This window comes from Plectropomus leopardus, chromosome 12, assembly GCF_026936395.1.
Source record: "Plectropomus leopardus strain MGB_pleo_1.0 chromosome 12, ASM2693639v1, whole genome shotgun sequence".
In the NCBI taxonomy this organism is placed as follows: Eukaryota; Metazoa; Chordata; class Actinopteri; order Perciformes; family Serranidae; genus Plectropomus; species Plectropomus leopardus.
The window spans coordinates 22,285,185-22,309,553 of record NC_142187.1 but is presented as its reverse complement, the minus strand read 5'-3'; the positions used below and the strand labels follow the sequence as shown (position 1 = coordinate 22,309,553).

The following is a 24,369-nucleotide window of genomic DNA, read 5'->3' as shown; positions in this document are numbered from 1 at the left end:
ATATAGAATATACATGGACTTCCTCCTGTATACAGTTTGTAAATACTTTTTCAGCGTAGGATCTAAGATTGGTGCCTTGTTGGGTCCGTTTTAATTACTGTATGTATGTCAGTGGAGCGGTAAACATGAGCTTTGTGGAACTACATGTCTGAAAGGCAATCTGATAGGAAGTCGCTGTTGACAACAACCTGAGATTCAGTAGCTGGAAGTCTGAGACCTGCCCCTGAAAGCTGATGCAGTGCATTAGGTCTGTGTGTGTGTGTGTGTGTATGTGTGTGTGTGTGTGTGTGTGTGTGTGTGTGTGTGTGTGTGTATGCTCTTGTATGCAAGTCTTTGTGAGGACCAGTATGAATTTTAGACCTTGGGAGTGAGAATAATTTGCAAAAGTGAGGACAATTTATTTGAGGGTTAAGACTTGGTTTTAGGGTTACGGTTAAAAGCAGGCTAGGGGTAGGAAGTTAGGGTTGGTCCTGATGGTTGGGGGGTTAGGGTAAGGCAGGGGTTGGAAACAACCTGGTTTCTTTCTGAAGCTGTCAAATACCTCTGCCGCTTGGTCAGTGATTTCCGCATTAGACACATTAGTCAGAAAAAGCCATCCCTTCGAGGTGGTATGATGTGCCACAGCGTCAGTTTGTAACTGGACATAAACACAACATAAAGAGAGAGGAAGTTTGTATAGTGGGATGGACGGGCTGGTGGATGGCTCCAACAAACAACGGACCTTCATGCAGTAGACTGGTGTTGACTTCCTGTATGCATGTTAAGCCAAACTAAACTTAACCAAGCACTTTTGTTGCATAAACCTAACTATGTGCATTTGTTGGACAAGGAAATAAAGGTAAACAAATGTTTAAAATCAGCACAGAACACGCTGGTATCTTTATAGGAAACTAATTGAAGGTGCATTTTGAAGATCTTGACATATATTTAGTTTAAAATGTTCAAAAAATTAACTAACCCTATCAACAGAAAGTGAAAAGGTAACACCTTTGACATTATGTCCAAGATGCCTATGTATTGTATTGCAGAGATATCCACTGCTAAACAGCCGGGGATAGGCTGTCCCTTCTGTAATAATACATCCTGGCCTGGGGGGAGATAGTGAGTCACTTCAGCCTCTAGTGTGCCCCAGGAGAGGATGAAGAAGTTGAGCAAGCTAGAGTCAAAACATCCATTATACAGCATAGAAATTACAGTCTCAGTGAATTAGTTAGATAGTGTGTAAGAAACACAGCAATGGCAGAAGCTCCAGGAAAACAACTGTTATCTCCATCACAAGCAGCTCCCAGAAAGAAGCAACATTCTGCAGCAAAGAAAAAAAGCAATTTAGGGGGAAGCAAAACTAGAATAAATATTGGTGTGGCTTTCTAACACTGGAGACAGCTCTTGGAGAGTAAAAAGGTGTGATTTAATGCTGAACTCAAAAGGTTTCTTTTAGTAAGTAACATTTAATGTTAGCTATTCACTGAAACATATCTTTAGTGTAACTTATGGCAACACAAACTGTCTGCTTACACTTTGTGATAAACTTTTCAAATGGTGTGATGTGACTGTTTTCTTGTTTTTGTGGCGTTGCTTAAACTGAGCCATGTAAGCTATAAAGCAAAATACACACAAACGCCACACATGAAGATCATAAGATAGCAGTGTTATTTTGACCAAACTGATTGAATTACAAATAGATCATTTAAAGGGTGAAATACTGCCCCCTGTTCAGTTGGACTGGGTTGCTGGTGCTTGCACATAGGTCCTTTAAGGTTACATAGCTGCAGCAACAACAAGTTTTTGAAACAGTCTTATTTTAATACTGATGTGTCTGTATGACCTACACACACAAATGTTACCATCAGTGAGAAAAAATGCTATTTCTATATAGTTATATGTTCCTGGATCCAAGGACTTTTACTGACGTTTTATGTTTATCTTGAAGAAGAGTGCATACATCTCAGGAGCAGAAACTGTACATTTCCTGTTCTGGTTTCCCAGAACATCAATAATACAACCAGGATGCCAAGCACATCATATGTGAAAAATCCACAGAATAAGCAGTGATATGTGATGAGTTGGGAGTGAGAATGTGTTGTTAGGAAACGCATTGTTTCAGTGACTCATTTTTGTTATGCCTGGAGGGTAACGTGCATTCAGTTGTGTGTGCATGTGCATGCGTGTGTTTATTTGTCTGTCTGTCCAAACTAATCACACAAACTGCTCGACCAACCAGCATTTTTTAACATATGTATGCCTGTATTATTTTGTCATTATTGTAATTTAATTGTTATTTATGACATCTGTTGCACATCTGTCTGTCCTGGAAGAGGGATCCCTCCTCAGTCGCTCTTCCTGAGGTTTCTACCATTTTCCCCCTGTTACAGGGGTGTTTTTGGGGAGTTTTTCTTTAGGTGATGTGAGGGTCTAAGGGCAGAGGGATGTCGTATGCTGCAGAGCCCTCTGAGGCAAAACGTGTTTCGTGATAATAGGCTTTATAAATAAAATTGACTTGACTTGACTTGTCCAGGGTAAAAAGAAGCCTTACCTCGTCTGTTGCCAGCCACATGTTGGCTTTCGTCATGACTCAAAAACTGATACCAATAGAAATGTTTGGTCTCATTTTGAACTGGAGCATTTGCAGATTAATTTTATACTTGACAGTTGGCACAATATGAGATAAATAAATCCCCCTTTTTTAAAGAAATCTTTGCCGCCATCTTGCCTGTAAGGAAACCGGGAGGGACAACATTCAACTCTTCTTCGTTTGGGAGGGATGTTGGAAGAGGTTTTATTGGACATTGTGTCTGCAGTTTGTCTCCATGTAGCCTTTTTACTGTGGTTAAACATTGATAATTTCACTGAATATTGTCTTCCCTTCATTCCAGTACTGTTGTAGAGAACACGTGGACACACAGCCTGCCCTGCACTCATCGTTCCCCACCCACATACCCCCAGACCACCTCACACACTCTACTGAGGGCACTTTTCTACTTTGTTAAAGTAATAGTCCTATATTTGAGAAACATATGTATTTCATTTCTTGGCCATTTCTTCTGGAGTCTCTGCTAGTTGCCTGGCAACCTCAGGATGACGACGATACTCCAGGTGAGCACTGCTCCCTCCCAAGAAATAGTCCAAAACATAATCCCTTGTAAAACTGCATCTATTTACCATCTAAGACCATCTTTGACCAGCTAAAACCAACTAAAACCAGCTACCAGCATACGCTGTTTTTTTGTTTTAGCTTTTTTTTAGCAGGGTTGTTAGCAATAACAGAAATATAGAGTATCGCCCACTTTATCCTTTAATATATTTTATGTATGTTCTCTGTTTCTCTCTCTGTCTTTTTTTTTTGCAAATAAGCCATATTTGAACAGTTGTAACTTGAACTTTCACAGTAATAAAAGGGCTAGCACTTTTGGCTTTGTAAATGTCCTGCTTCTCTGTTACAAGTAGGTTTTTGGAAAATTTTCACTCTCCAAAGTGCTCCTCACCAAGTCAGGCACTACTAATGCATTTTAGAGGCATCATGTGACCCATGTTCCTGCAGGCACTGTGTTAAGTCATTCAAGGCAAAGTGGAGGAGTGTAAATGAGTGTCAAGGGCAGGGGTACTGCTGATGCTGTCTGTATGCAGTCTTATGTCACTCCAGCCTCATGTCAGCCCTTCAGCAGCCCACACATCATTAAGTGGAGGAGGTTTTTAAGCTGATAGCGCTGCTTCCCCTGGTCATCAGGTCATTATCACTACAGGGCTTGGCTTTCCACATGCTGCCAGTGGTCCCCAAAACGTACATTTCTAACCCCTGAGATCCTCGAGTCCATTAAATCAGTGGTGCTCAGAACACAGATTTATTTATCGCCCCGCAGCCCATGTGGTCAACTTTGTTGATATTCTAATGAGGACAGGGAAAAGCCAACTGGGATAAAAATTGGATTTCCAGCAAGAAGTCTATGATTTATTCGGCGTCTAGATTGCTGTTTTCAGTGATGGAATAAATAAGTCATATGCAAATCTATGAAGCCCATTTCGAAATAAACTCCCTTTAGCAGACATTTCGGGGTTTCTACCTTGTCAGTATTAAAACTGTAGGAAATGTGGATGCTTCAAAGGCTGAAATCCCTAAATCCTGTTAAATCAAATGGAAGAAAAAAAAGTGGATTTTCTTTTAAAGAGACACAAAAAGTGATTGCCATGCTGTACTGTATTTCTTTTTTAAATGTCCCTAGTGTTTTAAGCTCCATCTAAATAAAGTGATAATGGACCGAAGGGACTGAAACAAGATCTGGAAATGCAGCACAGGATTCACAGCGCTCTCACATACCGTGAGACAGTAATGTGATAACAGGATCTTAGGAACACTGATACTTTGCATTGGTCAGCTGATTTTTTGCTATAAAGATGTAATTCGGTACAGATAATCATTCGGCTGACATGAAGGAACAGGAAGCAGAATTATAAATAGTGGTCCTAATGGGAAATAGTGATCACCACAGCTCTGCCCTACACTTTTTGCCATGTTTCGCCAGAGAGAGTATGCAAATAAAGTCTAGTTTTGGAACTTTTTAAATTAACAAATTATTTCTCCCAACTGTAAAAATTCCTAAAGTGATAGCCCACCAGACTCCACTGAAAACAGTGTTAAAGATTAAGTAGGTAACTTACAAATTCCTTTTTGTTAGTGACATCAAGAGAACTCCATTCAGCGTCTAGTAGCTTGTCCTCCAGGACTTGTACTCAGTGGCCAATGCCATGAAAGTGCACCTGGGTATCATATTTAGAGTAATGTTCTGCAGTGTTCATATATTTCATTAGGCCTTCATGATATTAAGTAGATTAACATTTGTAAATAACATAATTAGCTTTCATTACAAACAACCATGTAGAACAGCTAAGTTACAGCTAGCTGGTTAACATTAGCCCAGGTTATGGTTGGTTTGTTTGGGGGCTACTGTATCAATCTGTCACATCATTTATTGTTGGATTAATCAACACCCATTGTCATTAGCGTGAGTTATTATCATGTGTCAGGTTAGCTGGGGAAGTAATTTGACAACGTAGCGAACAAATCCACTCAGATACTATTTTACTAGCTATAATTTCACTTGTAATGTCTTTGCACACTGTTATGCTGAAGCAAGCTTTTTTCAAGTCAGCCCACAAGCTGTTATAGGCAACTAAGAATCTCAGTCAAATTCTCAGGTTTTAACATTATGTAATAACCTGTTCACCCATTGGCAATAAAACACAGTTCATATTGGTGAAAAGTTAAATGCAGAACCATTAAGACTGTGATAAAACTACAAAGGTGGGTCATAAACAGAGATATAACAAGACAAAAAGGGAGAAGCCACTTAAAGCATATTTGTTATGCAGAATTCTCTCATTCATCCTCCCCCACTGTAGTTCATCTGGATGATTTTCAAATCATCTGAATTTGGGTTTAGTGTAACTCATTCTTGGTCTAAAACCTTTTCTCCACTTGAGCATTTCCACTACAGTATAACAACTGTAATTGGTATCCTGTGGCTTTAGAGCCCCTTGCCTGTTCTTCCATTAACACCGCCACCGAGCTGCCTGGCTGCTGTCCATGGTGCTGATCTGTAAATGATGGCTTTGTGATGGAGGATGCCTCCATGCTGCTCAGCCCTCTGTCACACACACACACACACACACACACACACACACACACACACACACACACACACACACACACACAACTTTATACTTTCTCCTGTCTCATGCATGATTGCTTTTCTGGAAAACACAAAGGCATGTAACAAAGCCATCATTAAGTGTCCTTTTTGAAGTTATAAAATGGGAGAAGGCAAGTTTCGCCTCAAGGTTGTGCATCAACCAGGCAAACAAGAGTGACTGCGGCATGGCTTTCACATTTGATCAAAAAAAAAAGAAGCATTGATATAAAAATGAAATAATTCTCACACATCATGTGAGTTTAAATTCACTTGCTATTGGAATTTAGAATTTACCATTGTCTCCACACCAAAGACAGAGCCATGGGGTCAACTTTGCAGGGGACCAAATCTGCTGGGGCTTTTGGTTTTTCAAAAAGGCTTTATTGGCATGGGAAACATATATTGTTAAAGTGAGAGTATTTATAAAATTATTTTTTGGGGCATTTTTGCCTTTTATTGCCAGGATGTAATGTATTCATAAAAGGAGGGAGAGAAAGGGGATGACATGCAGAAAGGGCTTGCAAGCTGGAAGCGAACCCATGGCCGCTGCAGCAAGGACACTGCCTTTGTATATGGGGCACCCCAAATTAAGTGCAAAATTAAAACAAAAAATGTATGTACAGTCTGTAAAGATCTACAGAACATTTATTTATACATGTTGCTGCTGATTGGGTATCACCTCTGACACACCCCCTAATGAAAGAAAATGTACCTCAAAGGCTTTTACCCAGTGTTTAAAAGAAATATGCCGTTTATCTCGGAACCCGTAGTGAAATGGTATACACCATTATGAGATTGAATGTGCCCCAGAAGTTGTCATTTTAAGCCTGAAATTGATATGGTTTGATCAGAAGTTGTTTTGTTTATCAGTTATTTGAAAATGATTTACATAGCAGATACTGACACATTTTGCTCAGATGATACTTGTACTTGTAACGCGTACATTATCCATACCAAATACTTGTTTCACATGAATATGTGGCTCGATTTGTAGTAATAAAGACATTTTTGTCGGCTGAAGACACATGTGAGCTGTGATCTGTCAGGGTACAGCAATAGCATTTGGACAAACCATATGTAGAGCTGCAGTACACTGTAATACTAGAGGTGGTAGTAATGGTATTTTGTTAACTTCATGATTATGGTTATATTTGCTATTGATTATTTTAGACCGTCGTAGAAAAGGAATTGTTTTTTATTATAATTTTTTTAAAAATCTAGATATTGGGGAACATTTGTAGCATATTTGAGTATTAGGGGATGGGTGTGGGGATGGGGGGGCTCCCCCCAATATATATTAGAATTACAGCTATGCTCTACTCTATAAATGTCCAACGAAAAACAAATATTGTGCCTGGCTTTTTTGTTTCATTTTTATTATCAACCTTAAAGGGAAGGAGGTATGTTTTGTGTTGCCCTGTTATTATTTCGCCAACGCAGCCCAGTTGGGAATTGTCATACCTAAACTGCCTTTCTTAGGGTATAATACTTCTTCTGTTCAATTATTTATAGTCCAACACCAGTGCAATGCGGCAAAAAATAACAGCAAGAAAGAAAGTTGGGTGTTATAGCACCTCCCGAGTTCCTCACCTCTCCACAGAGAGCAGTTTGAAGGCTGTCTTTACTGCCCACTGCCTGTAATCAGTCATGTACCTCAGTGAGACTCCTGATTTGTGAACATCAGAAGTCTGCAGAAGAAAAAAAAAAGACAAAAGTGAAAAAAAAAAAACAGTCTGCCCCCTCATAGGATTAACAAAAGTATCCTTAAATAAATATCAATCATATTCTTCTTGTTAACAAAAGAAAAGCCTGTCCTTTGTTTCCTCTAATTAGCTGCAGCTGAAGTTGGAGAAAACTCCCCAGCCCCGTATCATTAGTATTTGCAGAGTGCGCCGCCACTTAGCTCCCTGTGGTTTCACTAAATTCACACTTTACTCTCAGTAATGAACTCTTTTGCATCCCTTCCTCATTAGACCTATGGAAAAATATTAAACCGCTGTGGGACCGGAGGTTGACACGGTTTCGCCTTTGATCACCACCCACCGCTAAAAGCTTCTAATTGCTGGCTGTGTGCGGAAGTGTGTGCCCTGAACCAGCCGCGGAGGGCGAAGGACACGCAGGACTCCGCAGTTGTCCTGCTCAAAGACACAAACGATTCAGCCAGTGGTGGAATGTAACTGGCACTGTAATTTACTCAAACGCTCCACTTCAGTACAATTTTGAGGTAGGCCTACTTGTACATTACTTGAGTGTTTGCTTTTCATGTCATTTATACTTCACAACATTTCAGAGGGATATATTGTACTTTTAACTTCAATGCATTTATTCGACAGCCTCAGTTACTTTACACATTAAGATTTTGCATAAAAAACACGAGTTTGTAAAACATGATGTTTTATGCCAGATATTTTGATCAACATTTTCTTTTTTAAAATAATTTTTGAGTGGTGTTTTTTTTTTCTTTGTCCTCCTTGTTTTTTTCTTTTAGAGCTTTTATTGTGTTCCCCTTTTTAAATTTCTTTCCTTTTTATTCTATTTTTTCTTCATTGAATATTTTTACTTTTAATACTAATAATACTTAAGTAACATTTTATATGCAGGACTTTTACGTGTAACTGAGTATTTTCACATTGTGGTATTAGTACTCTTACTTTACAAAGAGAAGGAATACATTTTCCACCACTGCATTCAGCAGACTCAGATGTTTAAGCCTCTCCAGATAAGCAGGAGGAATAGATGCTGCTATTTGCCCCCAAAGCTCTCTTGTGACAAAACCCATCCTCAATATGTTTTGACATACTAGATTGGGCGTGAACGTTTCAGAAAAGGTACAGATGAGGCGGCCAACGCAGACTCCCATTCAACTAAGTGGATTCAAACTGCACACTTTAGCGTGGACACTTTGAGGATTGCAGCGGCGCCTCACTCCTGAGACGCATATGCAATTTGCTGATAAAGCGGTAGCTTCACTTCTCTTCTTCTTCTCTTTTCTTTGTGGAGACATATTCTAATTCGGAACACCAAACTGGCCGTGGACCAGCTCATTTTGAGCAACACCTCTGCACAAAACTATAAAAGAAACTCCGCTTGTTGACTGGAAATCGGAAACTTTCTGCTGATCACCTTCTCGCTGGTTGTCGGCGCGCATGCAGAAAGCGCAAACTGACTGACTGTACAGCCCGTGTACACAGAGGCTGAGCCTTTGGCGCTTTGATTCACCATTGGACAACACTTTAAAACAGCATTACTACAGGTGGGTGGTGTTTTAATCTTGCTCGTTGCTGCTGCAATAGCTGGAGCTCCGCCGCACGCAGCTATCAGTGAGCGACTGTTGCCATATGACGCTTTTTTCAACTTGCAGGATCCAAGAAAAAAAAGCGCAGACGTACTCGTTGTTATTGGCTGTGTGAGTGCGCGCGTGCTCACGTGCACGTGGGACAGAGAGAGAGAGAGAGAGACCGAGAGAGAGAGAGAGAGAGAGAGAGAGAGAACAAAGTTGATTGTATAGTGCGGCTTCAGGTGAATATTTTTGTATTGCAGACTTTTGCTATATGGGACCATGAACTCATCAGCAGGTGCAGGAAACTACCGCAGGGGATCCACCAGGGGAGAGAAGGTAATTTATATTTTAAGCCTCCCTCTTTTCCACTTCTTGCTCACATTCAGCCGGCATTTCTTTTCTCACCATCAGGCTTCAAATCCACCGTCGCCAATCGACACAGCGTCGTTAAAGTACTTTTGAGGGCGCATTGGTGCGTAAGGAGATGATGTTATTCTGTCTTCTTGCTGTGGACTCACCCTCAGCAGCAGAACAAGATGACCAGAGTGGTGTAGATATTGAAGGCGTTGCTGTCTTCTGCGTCTTTTATCTTGATTTTTTACTTTTTCCGATCAGATTCCTTTCTGCGGCTCACTTCCGAGTCATACCTTATTCATTCTAATGCAGGATCGGTTTCTGCAAACAATACAGCTGTGCAACAAATCTCTCTGCTGTTATCAACGATACGCCATGAAATGTTTCTTCACTTGTAGTTTTCTATTTGCCTTTGGAAACGACTCGATAGACCAAATCATTTGATAAGATACTTGTTTGCAAAGTTCATGGCCCAAATGGAGTGTCTGTCCATGTGCAGCCAAGCTAATTAGGTTGTCCTGATAAGAGTCTGGTTATTTCCTCTTTTCTCACAGCTCTGACTTGATGTGTTCTACCAACTTTTCTACATCTGCCAGATTTGTGTATTACCTACTTAGGCTAGTTGTGTGCATTACTCTTTTTCCAATATTCTCACAAAGAAAATAGCACAAATCAACCCAGCAATAGCACTCCCATAATGCCATTTCCGAGCAGCACTCACATCCAAAACTAACCTGAATTACACAGGGGGGTGCATCGATTGTGGTCTCACTAAGGGACAAAAATATGTTGAAGCATGAATCAGTTTCCCTGCATGTGCTCCTCCGAGAAGTATTTGAATTGTGACAAATCTGTCTGCCTCTAGGGGGCATGTCATCCCCAAAAATGTTTTCAGATCACAGGCTGTAGTAGGCTATTTTTAGGCGTTTCTGTGAGCTGAACAGTGCCTCATGCAGTGTTTGATAAAAAAAAAAGTTTTATATTAAAGATTTCTCACTTGTCACTCATGTGCATTTATTTTTGAAAACCTTTAGAGCAAGTTATGTGGGGAAGCTCTGTGTTTTGTCCAACAGATGCACTGAATTTAGAAAGTCACATTTAGATCTCTGCACTTTTTGTTTTATATCGTACTGTTTCATTTAGTCCTGTCAGATGTGGATATGTGGCTGCTTTCTGCAGGGTTTTACTCATTAGTCCCTGCTTCTGTAACAGATCAGACTTTGAATGACTCTTGATATCATCCCATGTGCTCCATTCAACCGATGCTGGAGTTAGTTTGCCCTCTGCTGGAGGCACAAAGTCACACTCTGACTCCAGATTAAGCATCCTTGCCAAGATTTTTCCAATTCGTCTATATCTTTGCTGATTTTTGCATCTTTATTTAGGAATGACAAGTCTCCAGTTTACTTCTTACCATTTCATTTCAATCACTACCTCTGCATTTTTTTGCTGACACCACTCACTTTACAGCTTGATGCTGTGAGAGGCCCCAAGTCCTAAAGTTTCTGTGACCAGAGTTTGACTCTTTAAGGACTCCCGGGATCAGCCTATTAAATTCTACCATAATCTGCTGTCAATTTGCATAGAGAGGAAATCATTAAGTCTGGCTGTTGATATCCAAGCTGCCCACCACTCTCAGAGGATAGAGCAAATTTGGAGAAAAATGCAGACATGTCTTTGCTAAAACTCACTACGCCCGATTTGGTAATTATGATCCTGCGCTAAGAATGAGAGCTCTGACTTAGAGAGACTTAAAAGCTGTTTCAATATGGATAAATTCCCTAATCATTATTTTCTTTTTGCGGTTTTATTTCTTGCTTGTTTCACCTCTTATTTTTTCTTCCGTGAATGTATTGCGGAAATTTTGACATTACTTTGCGGGGATATAAGTCACAGCCAAAAGTAGAGTCGTTGATTTCACAGACAGTGTCAAAATCACAAGTCATCATTCACTGCAGTTATGGTGTTTCAAGCTTTTAATACCTGCAAAACATTTAATGAAACCAGAACACATCACTAGTGATCATACCTTTTCAGTAAGGATATTACAAGTCTTTTTTGGGAGTTAATATGAAGTTTTGGTAATTTCTAACAAGAAAGAAGCCAAATAATTTTATTTTTTATAGCCTTTTGTACATCATGGGGTGCTCACTCTACCAGGTGGGCTCTTGGGTGCCTCTAATAGTGCCAAATCATAATACACTTTTCTTATAGAGCAGGTCTAGACCATACTCTTTAAAAATTTACAGAGACCCCAAAATTCAAACAATTTCCCACCAAGAGCATGCAATAATTATTTTTCTTTGTACAACAGTTGCAAAGAAAAACTTCATTTTAATAGGCAGAAACCTTGAGCAAAACCAAGACTCTATCTGTGGTCGGCGGCCATCTCACTTGGCTGTTTGGGTTGAGAGAGAGAGACAGAGAGAGAGAGAGTGGACAGAAACACAGGGGGACAGATGCACAGCAGCAACAATAATAGCACCAACAGCTGTAAGAATAATATAGATATGACAAATTACAAATATAGCAGCGGATATAATAGAGTACTATTATTAGTGGTAATAATAGCAGTGATAATAATGAAAGTGCAACAAATGATAATAATAGTGACAGTGGATATCATAGAGTATGATTAATAGTAACAATAATAGCAATAATAATATCGTGATAATGGAGGTATGACTATGATCCAATCCAGGCGCAACCAAAATCTAACAAAACTATGAAGTGAGAAAGCATAAAGACTCCAGGGAACAGGCCAAGTTTAATTAATGGGACAGTTCTAGACCAAAATAGCAGTCTGACTAGGGGCTGGTTCAAGGCAGGGCTGAGCCAGCCCTAACTACGAGCTTTATCAACAAGGAAAATCCTATGTCTACTCTTAAATGTGGAGATGGTGTGTGCCTCCTGGGCTAAAACTGGAGGATGATTTCACAGGAGAGCTTGGAAATCGAAGGTTTTGGCTCCCATTCTTCTTTTGAAAGCTTCAGGAACCAAAAGCAACATTGCAACATTCACTGTTCTAGTGGGATAACAAGGTCATAAGAGGTCCCTAAGATATGATGGTGCATGACCACTTTGTAGTTGAGGAGGATGATGTGGTTTTTGTTGGGAGGTGCTTTGTGCAAAGCACAAACTATTATTTTAGGTTGTCGGCCCTTGCGAGAACTTAAAATGTGCTATACTGTGCACTAAAATAATAGATTGTATAAATAATGGAGGTAGCTACCCTCCGAAACAGTTGTCATGAATGTTGAAATTAGCTATAGAGACTAAAACCATTTTCTGGACCAGGCTGCTGTAAAGTTGGACATTTTAACATAGGGGTTATGGGGATTGCTGAACTGCCATTTCTGACACTTATGCATTGGCTTAATTTTTCAGCCTTGGAGGTTGCCACCTGACTAAAGATTTCATTTTGAGCCCTTTAAAAGTTCAGAAAGTACCACCACGTTACAGCGGCGTTGCAGTATTTGTTATCAGCTGCTGTTGCTGCCTCTGTGGTGTAGTGTTTACGATGTTTTCTGTCAAGATTATTCTCCTGGCTGTTCATAATTAAATGTCACCCAAGAGTTGTCAAAAAGTCTAACATCATAATGTACTCTGCAAAAACTAGGCTGTAACATGGACCAGCATATTTGATCTCATATCATGTAGACACAGACACGGTTCATAATGTTGTAATACCACTGCCTCCTGTCAACAAACTTCTATTCGTCATTTTGCATCTTACATCCACAATTTAAATGCACTTGACTTAAATCAAATGGAAAAGGTACTCAGTATGATTTAATCCTATTCAGACATGGCCCAGATTGAATCATTGGCATCAGTTTATACCTCCCACACCACAGAGCAGAAAACATACTTCACATTTTGCCTCACGGTGTCTTGTCTCATCTGCTGTGTTGGCTGCCTCTGGTGTTGCCTGACATTTTCGAGGCCAGTACCTTTCTCCCGAGTCTAGACTTCCATCATTTGCATTTACTGAGAGAGACTGAGAGGCATTCAGTCAGCTGACAGCGCTCTCTGTTTCCAAGATACAAACGGTATTGTTTCATTCTTGGCAAAAAGTGGCAGTTGCTGTCTCAAATGATGATGAACACAGTCAAATGTGTTTTTATAAATCTGTCTGCAAGGTCATGTTGCATGTTGTTCTTCAAGTATAGTTTTTAGGGAACATGATCATATCTTTAATTTGTTTGATCAGGTTTGAGTGCAACTGTTTCAGAGATGTTTGGGAGTGTGTGTCAAGGTTTTACTGGCACTCTGAGCTGAATGTTAAGGTTCCCCGGAGGAGAATCGCGCAGACAAACTTTCACTGAAACAATTTGTATGCAGCAGGAATATGTACGGATGAAATGCCTTTCAAACGCATTCTGTATTCATCTAGTATCACACTCTGTATTTCTGCATTGAACGATTGCTCTTTGAATCGCCTGCTTAAAATGTTAGTATTGCTGCCCACAGCCACTATTAGCCGGTGCAAAATGACTTTCATTCTCCTAGTGTGCACGCACACACACATGCTACGGGCCCATCACGATACCATCTGTTTATTTTACCCACTGACCACGTTGAGAGTGATAATGCGGTGGCGAACAATAGCACATTGTTCAATGAAATGAAATCCGGAGACGGAGAAACAAGCGGGGACGGCCGGCAGCAAGGGACAACACCATTCAACAGTAGTCATTTGTCATCACTAACTGCTGTGCCGTGGGTTTGGCTTCTCCAGGGAAGGTTTGCTGTAGATGAGAACCATGTTTATGAAAGCTTTCCATGTTTTCGCTGCTTCTGGCCACCAGCGAGCACTGCAAGCTCTTCATACTGGACACAGTCGTGCTCTTGCATTGCTCCCTGGGGTGCTTGGTTCATGTGTAGCTGTCAACTCAAACAGATGACCTGATAAAGCTCTGGCTGAAATGGGAGCCACATGCATGTCGCTGATAAAGACACATCATAACCCGATATGCACATTCCATATTCCTGGACTCATTCCTATTCTGACAAACAGCATTGTATTCTCTGTTCATATCTTTGCACAACTGCCCTTCCCTGTGCTCAAAGAGGAGCTGGTCTGAGAAGCATACCAAGTACAGCGGTGTGAATCTTTGGCGTCCACAGGGAGGAGCGCTGGTGGTGGATGCTTGGGGCCTTTGAGTTGATTAGCCATGGACAGGTGCTGCGGTGTGGCTGAAGGTCAAGATCAGAGAAGGCTAAGGACATAAAGGTTTGACGGCATCATGGGGCATAAAGTTGTGAAGTGAGTTTAGATTATTCCTTCATGCTGCACAGTAACACACACACAGGCACTGTTAACACCGGATAAAAACATGCGTTTACAGTGATCCAATCACATGTGGACAGCACTAAATAGTGTAAATGACCACTAAGAGGTTATGTGATCTGATCACTCAAACCCCTTTTCAAGGAGATCATTTGACCACATAGCTTTTGTAGTGTAAAATCGAATGTGTCCTGATGCGTCCCTGACAAGGACTACGTCATCAGGACAGGCAACACCTTGTAATCCCAAGCTGTCCGTATTGCCACTTTGCAATGGACTTCCACGTCTACACATTACTCTCTAGGAATCCCTCTAGGTCTTACGTTACGGGCTGCCGCTACGGTGATGTCACACAACACAAGCACATGCGGGCCTGACGCTGCACGTGGTTATGTTTAAACAACCAAAGCACATGGCAATGAATGCCGGGACATCAACAAATGTACATGGTAGCATGGATGGTTAGGATTAGGGCAAAATGACACATCGTAAAGTGTAAAAAAAACCCCATTGCTTTAATACAGGAAGTGAACACCTAACTCCTGCATGAAAGTCTGCTGTTTGTGGGAACCATCTGCCATCCCTACCACCAGCTATATAGAAGCCTTTGCGCTCTTTATAGTACGCTGTTAGTGGCAGCATTTCAATTTGACGCCATTCTGTGGTGTATCATGCGGAGGCGTCAGGTTCTGTCCGGCCGCATTCTCAAGTGATGTCACCCGTCCGCATATCAGGCTGCCGCTGCAGGTGCAATCCCGCAGCGTATCATAACACCATGAGCAGTTCTGTCCGAGCCTTATGTCAATAAGAAAGGTGGCTTTTGGCGTCAGGATCGTACGTCAAAAGCACTGTCAAAGCAGCGGTATTAGACAACTTAGGAATGAGACTGAGGTGGGATAGGACGTGGTGGTTGTTCTTGCGACAGCACGCTGACGCTTTATAACTTGCCCTTTTTAAGTGGAATTGAACAAAGTTTTGTGTAACTATCCATCGTTCTTTTGGAAGGAGATGTGCTGAATTATGTTGTCATTGATATCACCATCTGTGCTGACACAACTGCTAACATGATTAGCAAGCATGCTACAGAGCAGCTAGCAAAAGTGTGGACGTAAAAACTGTGCGTGAGACATTAAAGAAATCTGAACACAAGTGGTCAGCCACAATGGCTTTCCACTTCTGTTCAAATCACTGAAAAGCATGTTAACAATAGGTCTAAACAGGCTCGCAGAGACGCGAACACACACATGCACACTGTCACATAAAACCTTTTGAAGGTCCCTTGTCAAGCCTAATATTTGTAGCAGTGGTAAAAATTTTGCTGCATAGCAAGATGAATACGCTGTTAGGGATGATTTGCCTGTGTTAAGCGCTGTTTGGTATTTACCAACCTTATTTATTGATCGGTTTATGATTTATCAATTTAATTCAGCAGCTGTAGACACCATTTAGGTAAACACTCTCAGATAAGCCAAAAAATGTAATTGATGATTTCATTATCCCTGTGGTATCACGTAATAAATCCAGCTTTCTCTCTGGATGTAGAGAGCCATGTGTGCTTTAGAGAGATACTTTGCCAATTTTCAATAAGCTTTGTGTCATAATAATGTGGGTAATATGTGAAAATGAACAGTGGTAAACCTCCCTCCATCTTGCCAGTGCCTAGATCTCCTTGCTTGTCTCTCAGCTCAAATCTGTGGATTTTTGCTTGCTCTAGAGCTGATGCTGGAACTACAGATGGTACTTTTGTACCATAGAAACAAAGATTAGAAGCAGATCACCATTTCATCTGAGTTTGGTCTAAGTTTGAGAATGAGACGCCTCTCTCTCTCTCTCTCTCTCTCTCTCTTTTATCTATCCATCTCAAATTAAGACCAAACTAAGATGAAACTGTAAAACCAGGCAGTGTCTACTCAATAAAATGTAAGAATCTGTCACTTTGAAATATATTCTAGTGTACCGTTTAGCTGTAATATGAGAGTTTGTGGACAGGAGGTTGTCGTCATACTGTTTCCTATATTGTAAAAACATGGAGGCTGAAAATAACTTCAAACGTTAAAACTATATACTGCAGTGCTGATCAAATGTAATATGTAAGATTTGTTACTGTATTGCCTATTTCCTGCCTAAAATGTCTTCAGAGACACATTTTTGTGCACTGCTTGACTGTGATACAAGAATGAACAATAAGTGGCCACCATTATGTTCCCTGTATTTTAAAACAGAGGCTGAAAATAAAACTAGAGGTCAAATAGTAAAACTAAGCAATGGTAATAAAATATTAACCAAGTTTCTTTTACTGTGTTGCCAATTTCTCATCTAAAATGTTTTCAGAAACATATTTTAGCCAACAGTTTAACTGTTATAAGAGCTTGTTTGTTACCAGCTGGCTGCCACATTGTTTCCTGTGTCAAAACAGATGAGCTTGCATTATGTCGCCCACCAACGGGAGTAGTTATTTGTTTGGTGTGGCACATTGCATTGTGGTAGTTGTAGGTTTTCTATCTCTTGAGCAAAAGCAAACGCCACAGTCCTTTATTCTTTGTTTTCTCTGGTCCTGTAGCACACATTTTTAAAGTGTTTTTTTGTCTTTCTACTGCACAGACAGACTAGTTTAATTAATATACTATCTTTCCAGTAGTAAAATATGTCTTTAAGTGTTTCCCTTGAGCATGCTGATAAGTGTGATTAATTTAGACCAAAATGCACACTGCCATTCGGACTTTTAAGCTCTAATATAAACTAATATGTCTTCAATTTATCAGTGCCACGGATAGATTGCACAGACTTTATTAATGATTTTGTTTTGACATCAGCTCTTAAAATGCTTTAATGGCGGCTCACGTTCTGCAAAATCAGCAGGAGAAGACGGACGGAGGACATCAGTGAATGAGTGAGTAAACAAGTAAAAAAGAAATCAAAGCCATACTTTGTTAATCTTCTGTCAGTGTGATAAAACACCACATCACCTTTGTGCTTTACAGCATTAACAGCGCTGACCTTTTACACTAATTGCAATTACAGTGACTTACTGTGAGCCGGCGATGTTCATTATTATAAGAGTGTATGTCATGGCTGTAAATGTGACAAAAATGAATACGGAAGATGACCAATCAGGGGCTTGTTTAAAGGACCCTGGGGAAATGTCATGGCACAAAATCAGCCTGTTAGCAGCGACGGCTATAACTACAACCACCATGTCTTGTATTAACTCAAAGGGCTTTATTATTCCCCGTTACAGTCGCAGGAGCAATTATTCTCTCAGATGAAACCTTATCTCCTGTGGTGTGCATGCAAATATGAACTTTAGCTCATCCTTATCCTTGTAAAGGCTTTTCATGTTGGCTTGATTAACATTAAAAAAAAACTTTACATACGTCTTATCTTCTGTGGTCATACTGCCCACCTTTGCAGCTCTTTATCAACTGTCCCTGTCATCTTGGGTTAGTTGTACAAATCAAACATGTAAAATATGAGCCCAGCAGTCATTAGTAATAAACTGCAGCAGTGGCAGGGGGAAGAGTCTTGCCTTAAACAAGTCCATGAGTCACGGTCAAAAAAAGATAATCATCTGACTTTGAGTATAAGTATTTATGAAGCGCTGTGAAACCTTTAAACCAGTTCCCATACCAGGGTATAAAACACACCACTGTCTATTAAATAAGAACATAGGCGGTCCAACTTTATTTTATTCACTCCTCCGATAGATAATTGGCAAGGTCATATTAAAATAGTGCACATCTTGCTCATGAATGTGAAATTAGATGCCAGCCTCCGTAGCTGCAGAGTGTGAAAACATGAGGCGCCGTTCTGCAATGTGATGGCACCTTAATGACCCTGCACCGTCTCCAAAGTTCACACCACCTCAGCATTTTGATTTCACACACGAGCAAAATGCTGGACGGCAGCATCAATACAAGCCATGATTCAGCCCCCGAGTCCATATCTGAGCGAGTACTGAGTGTGTGTAGCCTTGTGATTCACTGCTCCTGAATGAGTTATGAATGCTTTGCTGTGTCTGCGCTGGTCTTCTCAAGGTATACTGCTTCCTGCCTGCGGCTTTTGTCATATTCACTGGGGCAGATTAGATTAAGAAAGGAAGAGGGTGGCTTGGATTTTTCATTGAGAAATATGACTACTCCTAGTTTCATGAAAGCCATTTCATTCCGGCTTTGCCGTGGTTTGGGGTGAATAAACGTGGTTACGTGGTTGCAGCCCTGGATTCAATACACAAGGCACACAGACACTACATAAATAAAGCAGCGGTGTGGCTCGTGCCAGGCTCCTGTCCTGTTAGCATGGCTTGATGGGTGTGTGTGTGTGTGGGATGTGTTTTATGATGTGGAAGACAGGCAGCATAAATATTGCTCGTGCTTAATCACAACCAAGCTGCAAAGAGGACTGAATTGATCCATTTTCTTGGTAATATGCGCACACATTCTGGAAAAATACACACACACTTTTGAAGGGAAAAATGCCTCGCAGGCAGTATCGGTGATATGATGCAGAACTATTTGTGCTTATAGTTTACAGTATGTGTGTTTAATTTACTTATTGAACTCTCCACCTTCGCAGAGAAAAGTCTTGTTGAGAGAGTTCAAGTGTGTGAGAGAGAGGGAGTGAGTGAGTGAGCCAGGGAGGGAGGAAGGACGGGAGAGATAACTAGAGCTTGGAGCAGCGTGAGCGGAGGAGATGCACTCCCCTCTCCTCCCATCCCACCCCCTCGCCCCCCCCTGTGGAGGCGATGCCAGTGTCTGTGTGATTGATTCACCTTGCGAGGAGAGAGGGAGGCGTTTTGGTCGGGCTCCTGGACCCCCGGGTCATCCTCTCCCTTAGCTGGAGGGGAGGGAGGGGGGGAACTTCTCAGACACCTCCAGCAGCCTCAACTTCACAGCACAAAGGTGCGAGCACAGCGAGGGGGAAAGGCAAGTGACACTTTTCACCATGTCTGTCCTCATAGCCACCCAGCTGAAGATAGACACCAGCACTCCTTCCAGAAGGGTAAGTGGGCCCTTTTAGCATGCACGGCACGCTGTGGGGGAATGTCTGTGTTTATGGGTGAGTCTCCTGCTCCTGACAGAAAAGGCTGCTGGCTGATTTTGATAACAACTGGACAGGCAGCGGGTTCCGATGTCCCCTCTAAGGATCCTGATGGACTGCCCGTTTCTTTCGAGTGCCGACTTCTAATGAATGGTTGGTTACATTTGCTGTGGAGAATGCTTAACACCTCATTGTTATTCTTTGTGACATGTTGCCATCTAATGACTTTGGTGGGTGCCATCGTGGGGAGGAGTTGGATGGAAGTCATATGTCGTGTGAGATATTTGGATCTTTTTAAATGATTGGTTTGCTTTCCTTGTTGGCATGCTCTGAATTTGAACATTTTGTTTGCTCTTTGTTTTTGTGAAAATCATTCAGACGGCTTTGAGATCGGCTAATTGCACTAAACACAGACTTTCTGCTGCACTCGTTCTTGCATGCAAATGGGCTACAAGAGAGATTGATGAAGACTAGAAGTTAAGGATAACTTTTGTCATTCTCAAGCAATTAAAGAGATGTACAGACACAATCTGATGGTTATTAGAGTTTTTTGTTGTTTTCAGATAAAAGAATGGCTTGTGTCTATGGCTCAAAATGCAGCAGAGAAACGTTTATTAAAAAAACAAAAATACTCTGACATTTATGATGTCTAAAAATGTATAGATGTGTATAGAAACACGGAATTTACCTTACATTTTGTTGCACCAGAAAAATCTTGCAACCAATATCCGAATACAAAAAGCTTGAGAAGCAGGGCGGTTTAGGTTATGTCTCATACCTCACATGTGAGCTCCCTCATTTCATTCATCGCAACCCCTCTTACCAGCTCTTGTTTTTCTACACACATTATCTATCTATCCACAAACACACGTGTGAAAATAAATTCTTAGTGACACGCTCTCTTGTTCGGTTTCTCCGCTCCCCAGCCTCCCCGTTTCTTCTCCTCCTCATCTGCTGCTGTCACAATCCGCGACTGTAGTCTGCTGCTCCCCTCAAACGTAGCCACAGTCTATTCTACCACATCAGCCAGCATTAAACTCCATTTCCTCAGTGACTTATCTGCTGCCATTTCAATTTGGGCTCAGTACATAGCTTCCCTTCATCCGTAATATACTGGAAGATTCAGCACTTATTCTCCTGCAGAAGATAATAATATGGCAGTTCCAACAGGCAGGCGACATGCTCAGCTGGTTTCAGTGCCAGAAAGTAGTTAACAAAGTTGAATTTTACACACTGCACGGTGTAAAAGTTGGTTTAGAAATGACCACTTACTGGAATATTTACCGTAATGTGAATTTGTAGTGGGACTTCCATAAAAATGATGCATGAATTGGGTAAAACTCCATATGGGTTTAAGCTAGTTTTATCAAGTGAATATGACCTGAACTGAATTCAGCAACCGCCTCAGTGATTTGTGGCATCTTTCTGCTTTTAAGCAGTAAGACACGATCTAATGAAGTGTCTTGACTTGCAGCACACAGTAATTGAATTCACCATCAATACATGGTGCAAAATGAGCCAAGTGCTGTAATGTAGTGTTGGGGTACTTGATCGAGAAGGAATGTATTTTTTTGCAGTGTCCTGTTGACTTTGGCCTTCAGTGAGGCATAATTCATTTTTGATGGAAAGAAGAATATGTTTCTAACCTTGCAGCAATGGATGCTCATGATGGGTCATGAGACGCACATGCATTTTCTCTCTGACTTTTTATTGTTTCTTATGTATTCCTTTTTTTAAAAAAATGTATTCCTTTTTATTCTATCTATCTATCTATCTATCTATCTATCTATCTATCTATCTATCTATCATTTTTATTTTCAGTAAAAGGTTTAGAACAATATGGTACAATATATTTAGGCTTTATTGCCTGGTTTAAAACATTTGTTAGAAAATAAATAAGTAATAAAATGTAATTACTTACATAACTTTGATGAAGTTATTTCAGTAACATTACTGTATTCAGTTTCTAACAAACTAATTTGTAATCTGGAACCTATTTCAGTTTACATGTAACTTTCCCAACACTGCTATATCTAGAGTAGGGTTTTTAAAGTGCGACCCAGTTGTGCCTCAAAAGTATTTAAAATATATTAATTATGTATGGTAGTGCAATATAAAAAGAGTTAATATCAAAGGATCCTCCCCCCCACTCCTATTATTATTCCCTATTCTACTATCTTGGAGATAATTATGTTCTCCATGGTGGTACTACATTTCCCATAATGTGGGTTCTCTGGGAACAGGAAGTATAATGTCACTATGGAGTCTCGTGAGTGAGCTGTGGGCTAAAAATAAAGCCCTGCTTTTTAGCCGATATTTGTTTGCATTTGGTCTAATTTTTACCTAAAAAGTATGCCGAATGAGCTGTTAGCAGCGGACCCAAATATGCACAGACAACTACCACTGGAATACTTTGCTTTTGAGGAAAAGTTAAAAACGGGATCATTTTCAGTGAAGTTCTGCAGTTTAAGCAGCGTCTTTTCGTGTTATTTTTTGATCGTGTTTTGGACGTGTATTCAGCGATGAACATCAGACATAGCGAAATCATCAGAAAGGGTAAGTCCCACTGAATGTAAAAATACGTTTATTGTGTCTTTGTGTGCAGCTTTGACTGTTTTGATTTTTCACGCGGAAATCAGGCGCTAACTTTAAAGTTTTCAAAGTATAGTTGCCTTCATGACAGCTGCTGCCGCTGTTCACCTGTCTGCAAAGGGAGCACATTCATTTTAAGCACTGGATAACCTACACTTATAACTAATACAGCCAACTTTAAGTTGTTTTTGAACACCTGAATGCACCTGTCCTTATCATCTTTTTGCAGTTTCTCCGTCTCAAATCTCTTCCCTCTGGCTTTGCAGTTTAAAAATCTCTAATGATTTATGGTTTGTAACTCCTGCTGGAAGACTGGCTCTGATAATTGGACAAATTTGATGTATACAACTCTGTTTAAGTGAATTCATAATGATTTTTAATCAGTGTGGGAGTAAACTATTTATGGCCCTGTGATGGACTGCGTTTGAGACAGCGTTTATATAAAATAAGCTTCCAGTAGACAGCAGAGCAGGGCCCTGTAATCCAACACAGGCAGCAGGATGATAAAAAATAAAGCATGTTACCGTGGTTGGCTCAGCTCAGCATCAAGGGAAATCATTAGTGCCCAGCTAATACCAAATGGAAAATGGTGCAAAAACTATGTGATTACAGAGGGTTGTAAATAAATCCATTCTATTACATGCATGTAGAGAAATGCAGTAATTTCCTTCCCCAGCTGAGGGATGTTCAGAGGAAATTAGATATTACTGCACTCCCAACAGACATTGATTGATTGATCTGTTTGCTCTTCCGTCCAATTAATTTGTGAGTCATCATTTTGTAGCAGTGTAGCATGCTGATGGGAACTGGTTAGCTTGTGGTGGCATTTCAGTTGATGCAAACACATTAATGTGTGCATCAAAAGTGCATTAGATTATATATATTATGAATCATGTTTGACATTGAACCGCAGGCTATTCACTGCATTTAACTCTGTATTACATATCTGTGAATAAGAAAATACTATAAATGGGCTGAACATGAAATTTTCTGAAGCTCTGATAGCAGCCCTTAAAGGGTGAAGGATTTAGGGGCATGCACTGGCAGAAATTGGATATAATATTTATATATATATAAGTTTTCTCTGGGCAGATGAGTTGCTGTGTTTTCGTTACCTTAAAATGAGCTGGTATTATCTACATATGCAGCGTGTTCTTGTCCATGGAGTCTGTTTGGAGTCTGTTTAGCCCATAATGGACAAACTAAACATTGGATTTAGACAGGGCCATTTGTGTTTTTGCGTCGTCACTATACTTCTTCTGCACACTTAATGTACAGGAGAACTTTCAGCAGGTTGTGATGCTTTAACCTGACCACTAGATAGTGTTGGATATCCTTAGTTTCTTTTTTATTTTTTTTAAATTTGATTTATTCTGGTGTCAAAGCAGTCGTTTTAAAATGGTACCGGTGTCAATGCTTGGAAAAAAAGAGCACATCATTCAAATACATTAGAGAATGACTTTTTATATTGCAGAGGCAAAATTGAACTTAAAATGGAACAATATACTAATATTATATATTATATATTTATTGTATTATAATAAATTAACTCTTAATAGTTGATATATTATTTAAATATATAGATCTAAATATAAATACATCCAAAACACTATTGACAAATTTGCATATCGAAAACTCAGAATAAATAAAAATGTAACCCAACTGCAATAATTTAACACTAAATAACAGTTATAGTACTTGTAACAGCAAAATAAGTTTTAAGTAGGGATCAAACAGCAACCTCTGAGGCTAAGAAAAATAAAACCAACATGGAAGTGCCAAAAACTGCACCTCATCATCAGGCCTTTTGAAGCTGGCTCCTCAATCACCAAAGACCCCCAAGTTAAAATGCCCAACTTTACAAGAGAAATAAACATGCTTACAGCCTGTTCTTGTAAATTTCCCCCTTCATGAAAAGTGTACGGGGGGTGAATTTTTATATAACTCAGCCGTATACATTTAAGACTAAGACTAAAAGTTATGCATCATAAAGGGCAGGTCAGCCCTGATGGACAGGCTGTCTGCGAGGCATCGCTATAGTCTCTGAGTCCGATCCACCCCTCGCTCATCCATGGTTACAGCCTCTTGCCCAAATATGGTCACTTCTGGCTCCAAAAAACCAAGATGGC

At 40.4% G+C, this 24,369-nt stretch overlaps 1 protein-coding gene across 3 annotated transcripts in view; it reads left to right on the top strand.

Annotated features, from left to right (window-relative positions):
* Nucleotides 1–9,170: 9,170 nt before the first annotated feature.
* The window catches only part of dpp6b (dipeptidyl-peptidase 6b), a 146,275-nt gene continuing 131,076 nt past the window's right edge, over nt 9,171–24,369 (top strand). The window contains exon 1 of one of the 3 annotated variants that reach the window (XM_088085525.1): nt 9,171–9,300. In XM_088085525.1, the coding sequence (XP_087941651.1) occupies nt 9,244–9,300 (57 nt within the window). In that variant the 5' untranslated portion in view covers nt 9,171–9,243. Of the gene's footprint in view, nt 9,301–19,452; nt 19,610–21,926; nt 22,205–24,369 lie in introns of those variants that run through there. The other 2 variants (XM_088085524.1, XM_088085521.1) reach the window with 2 other exon arrangements.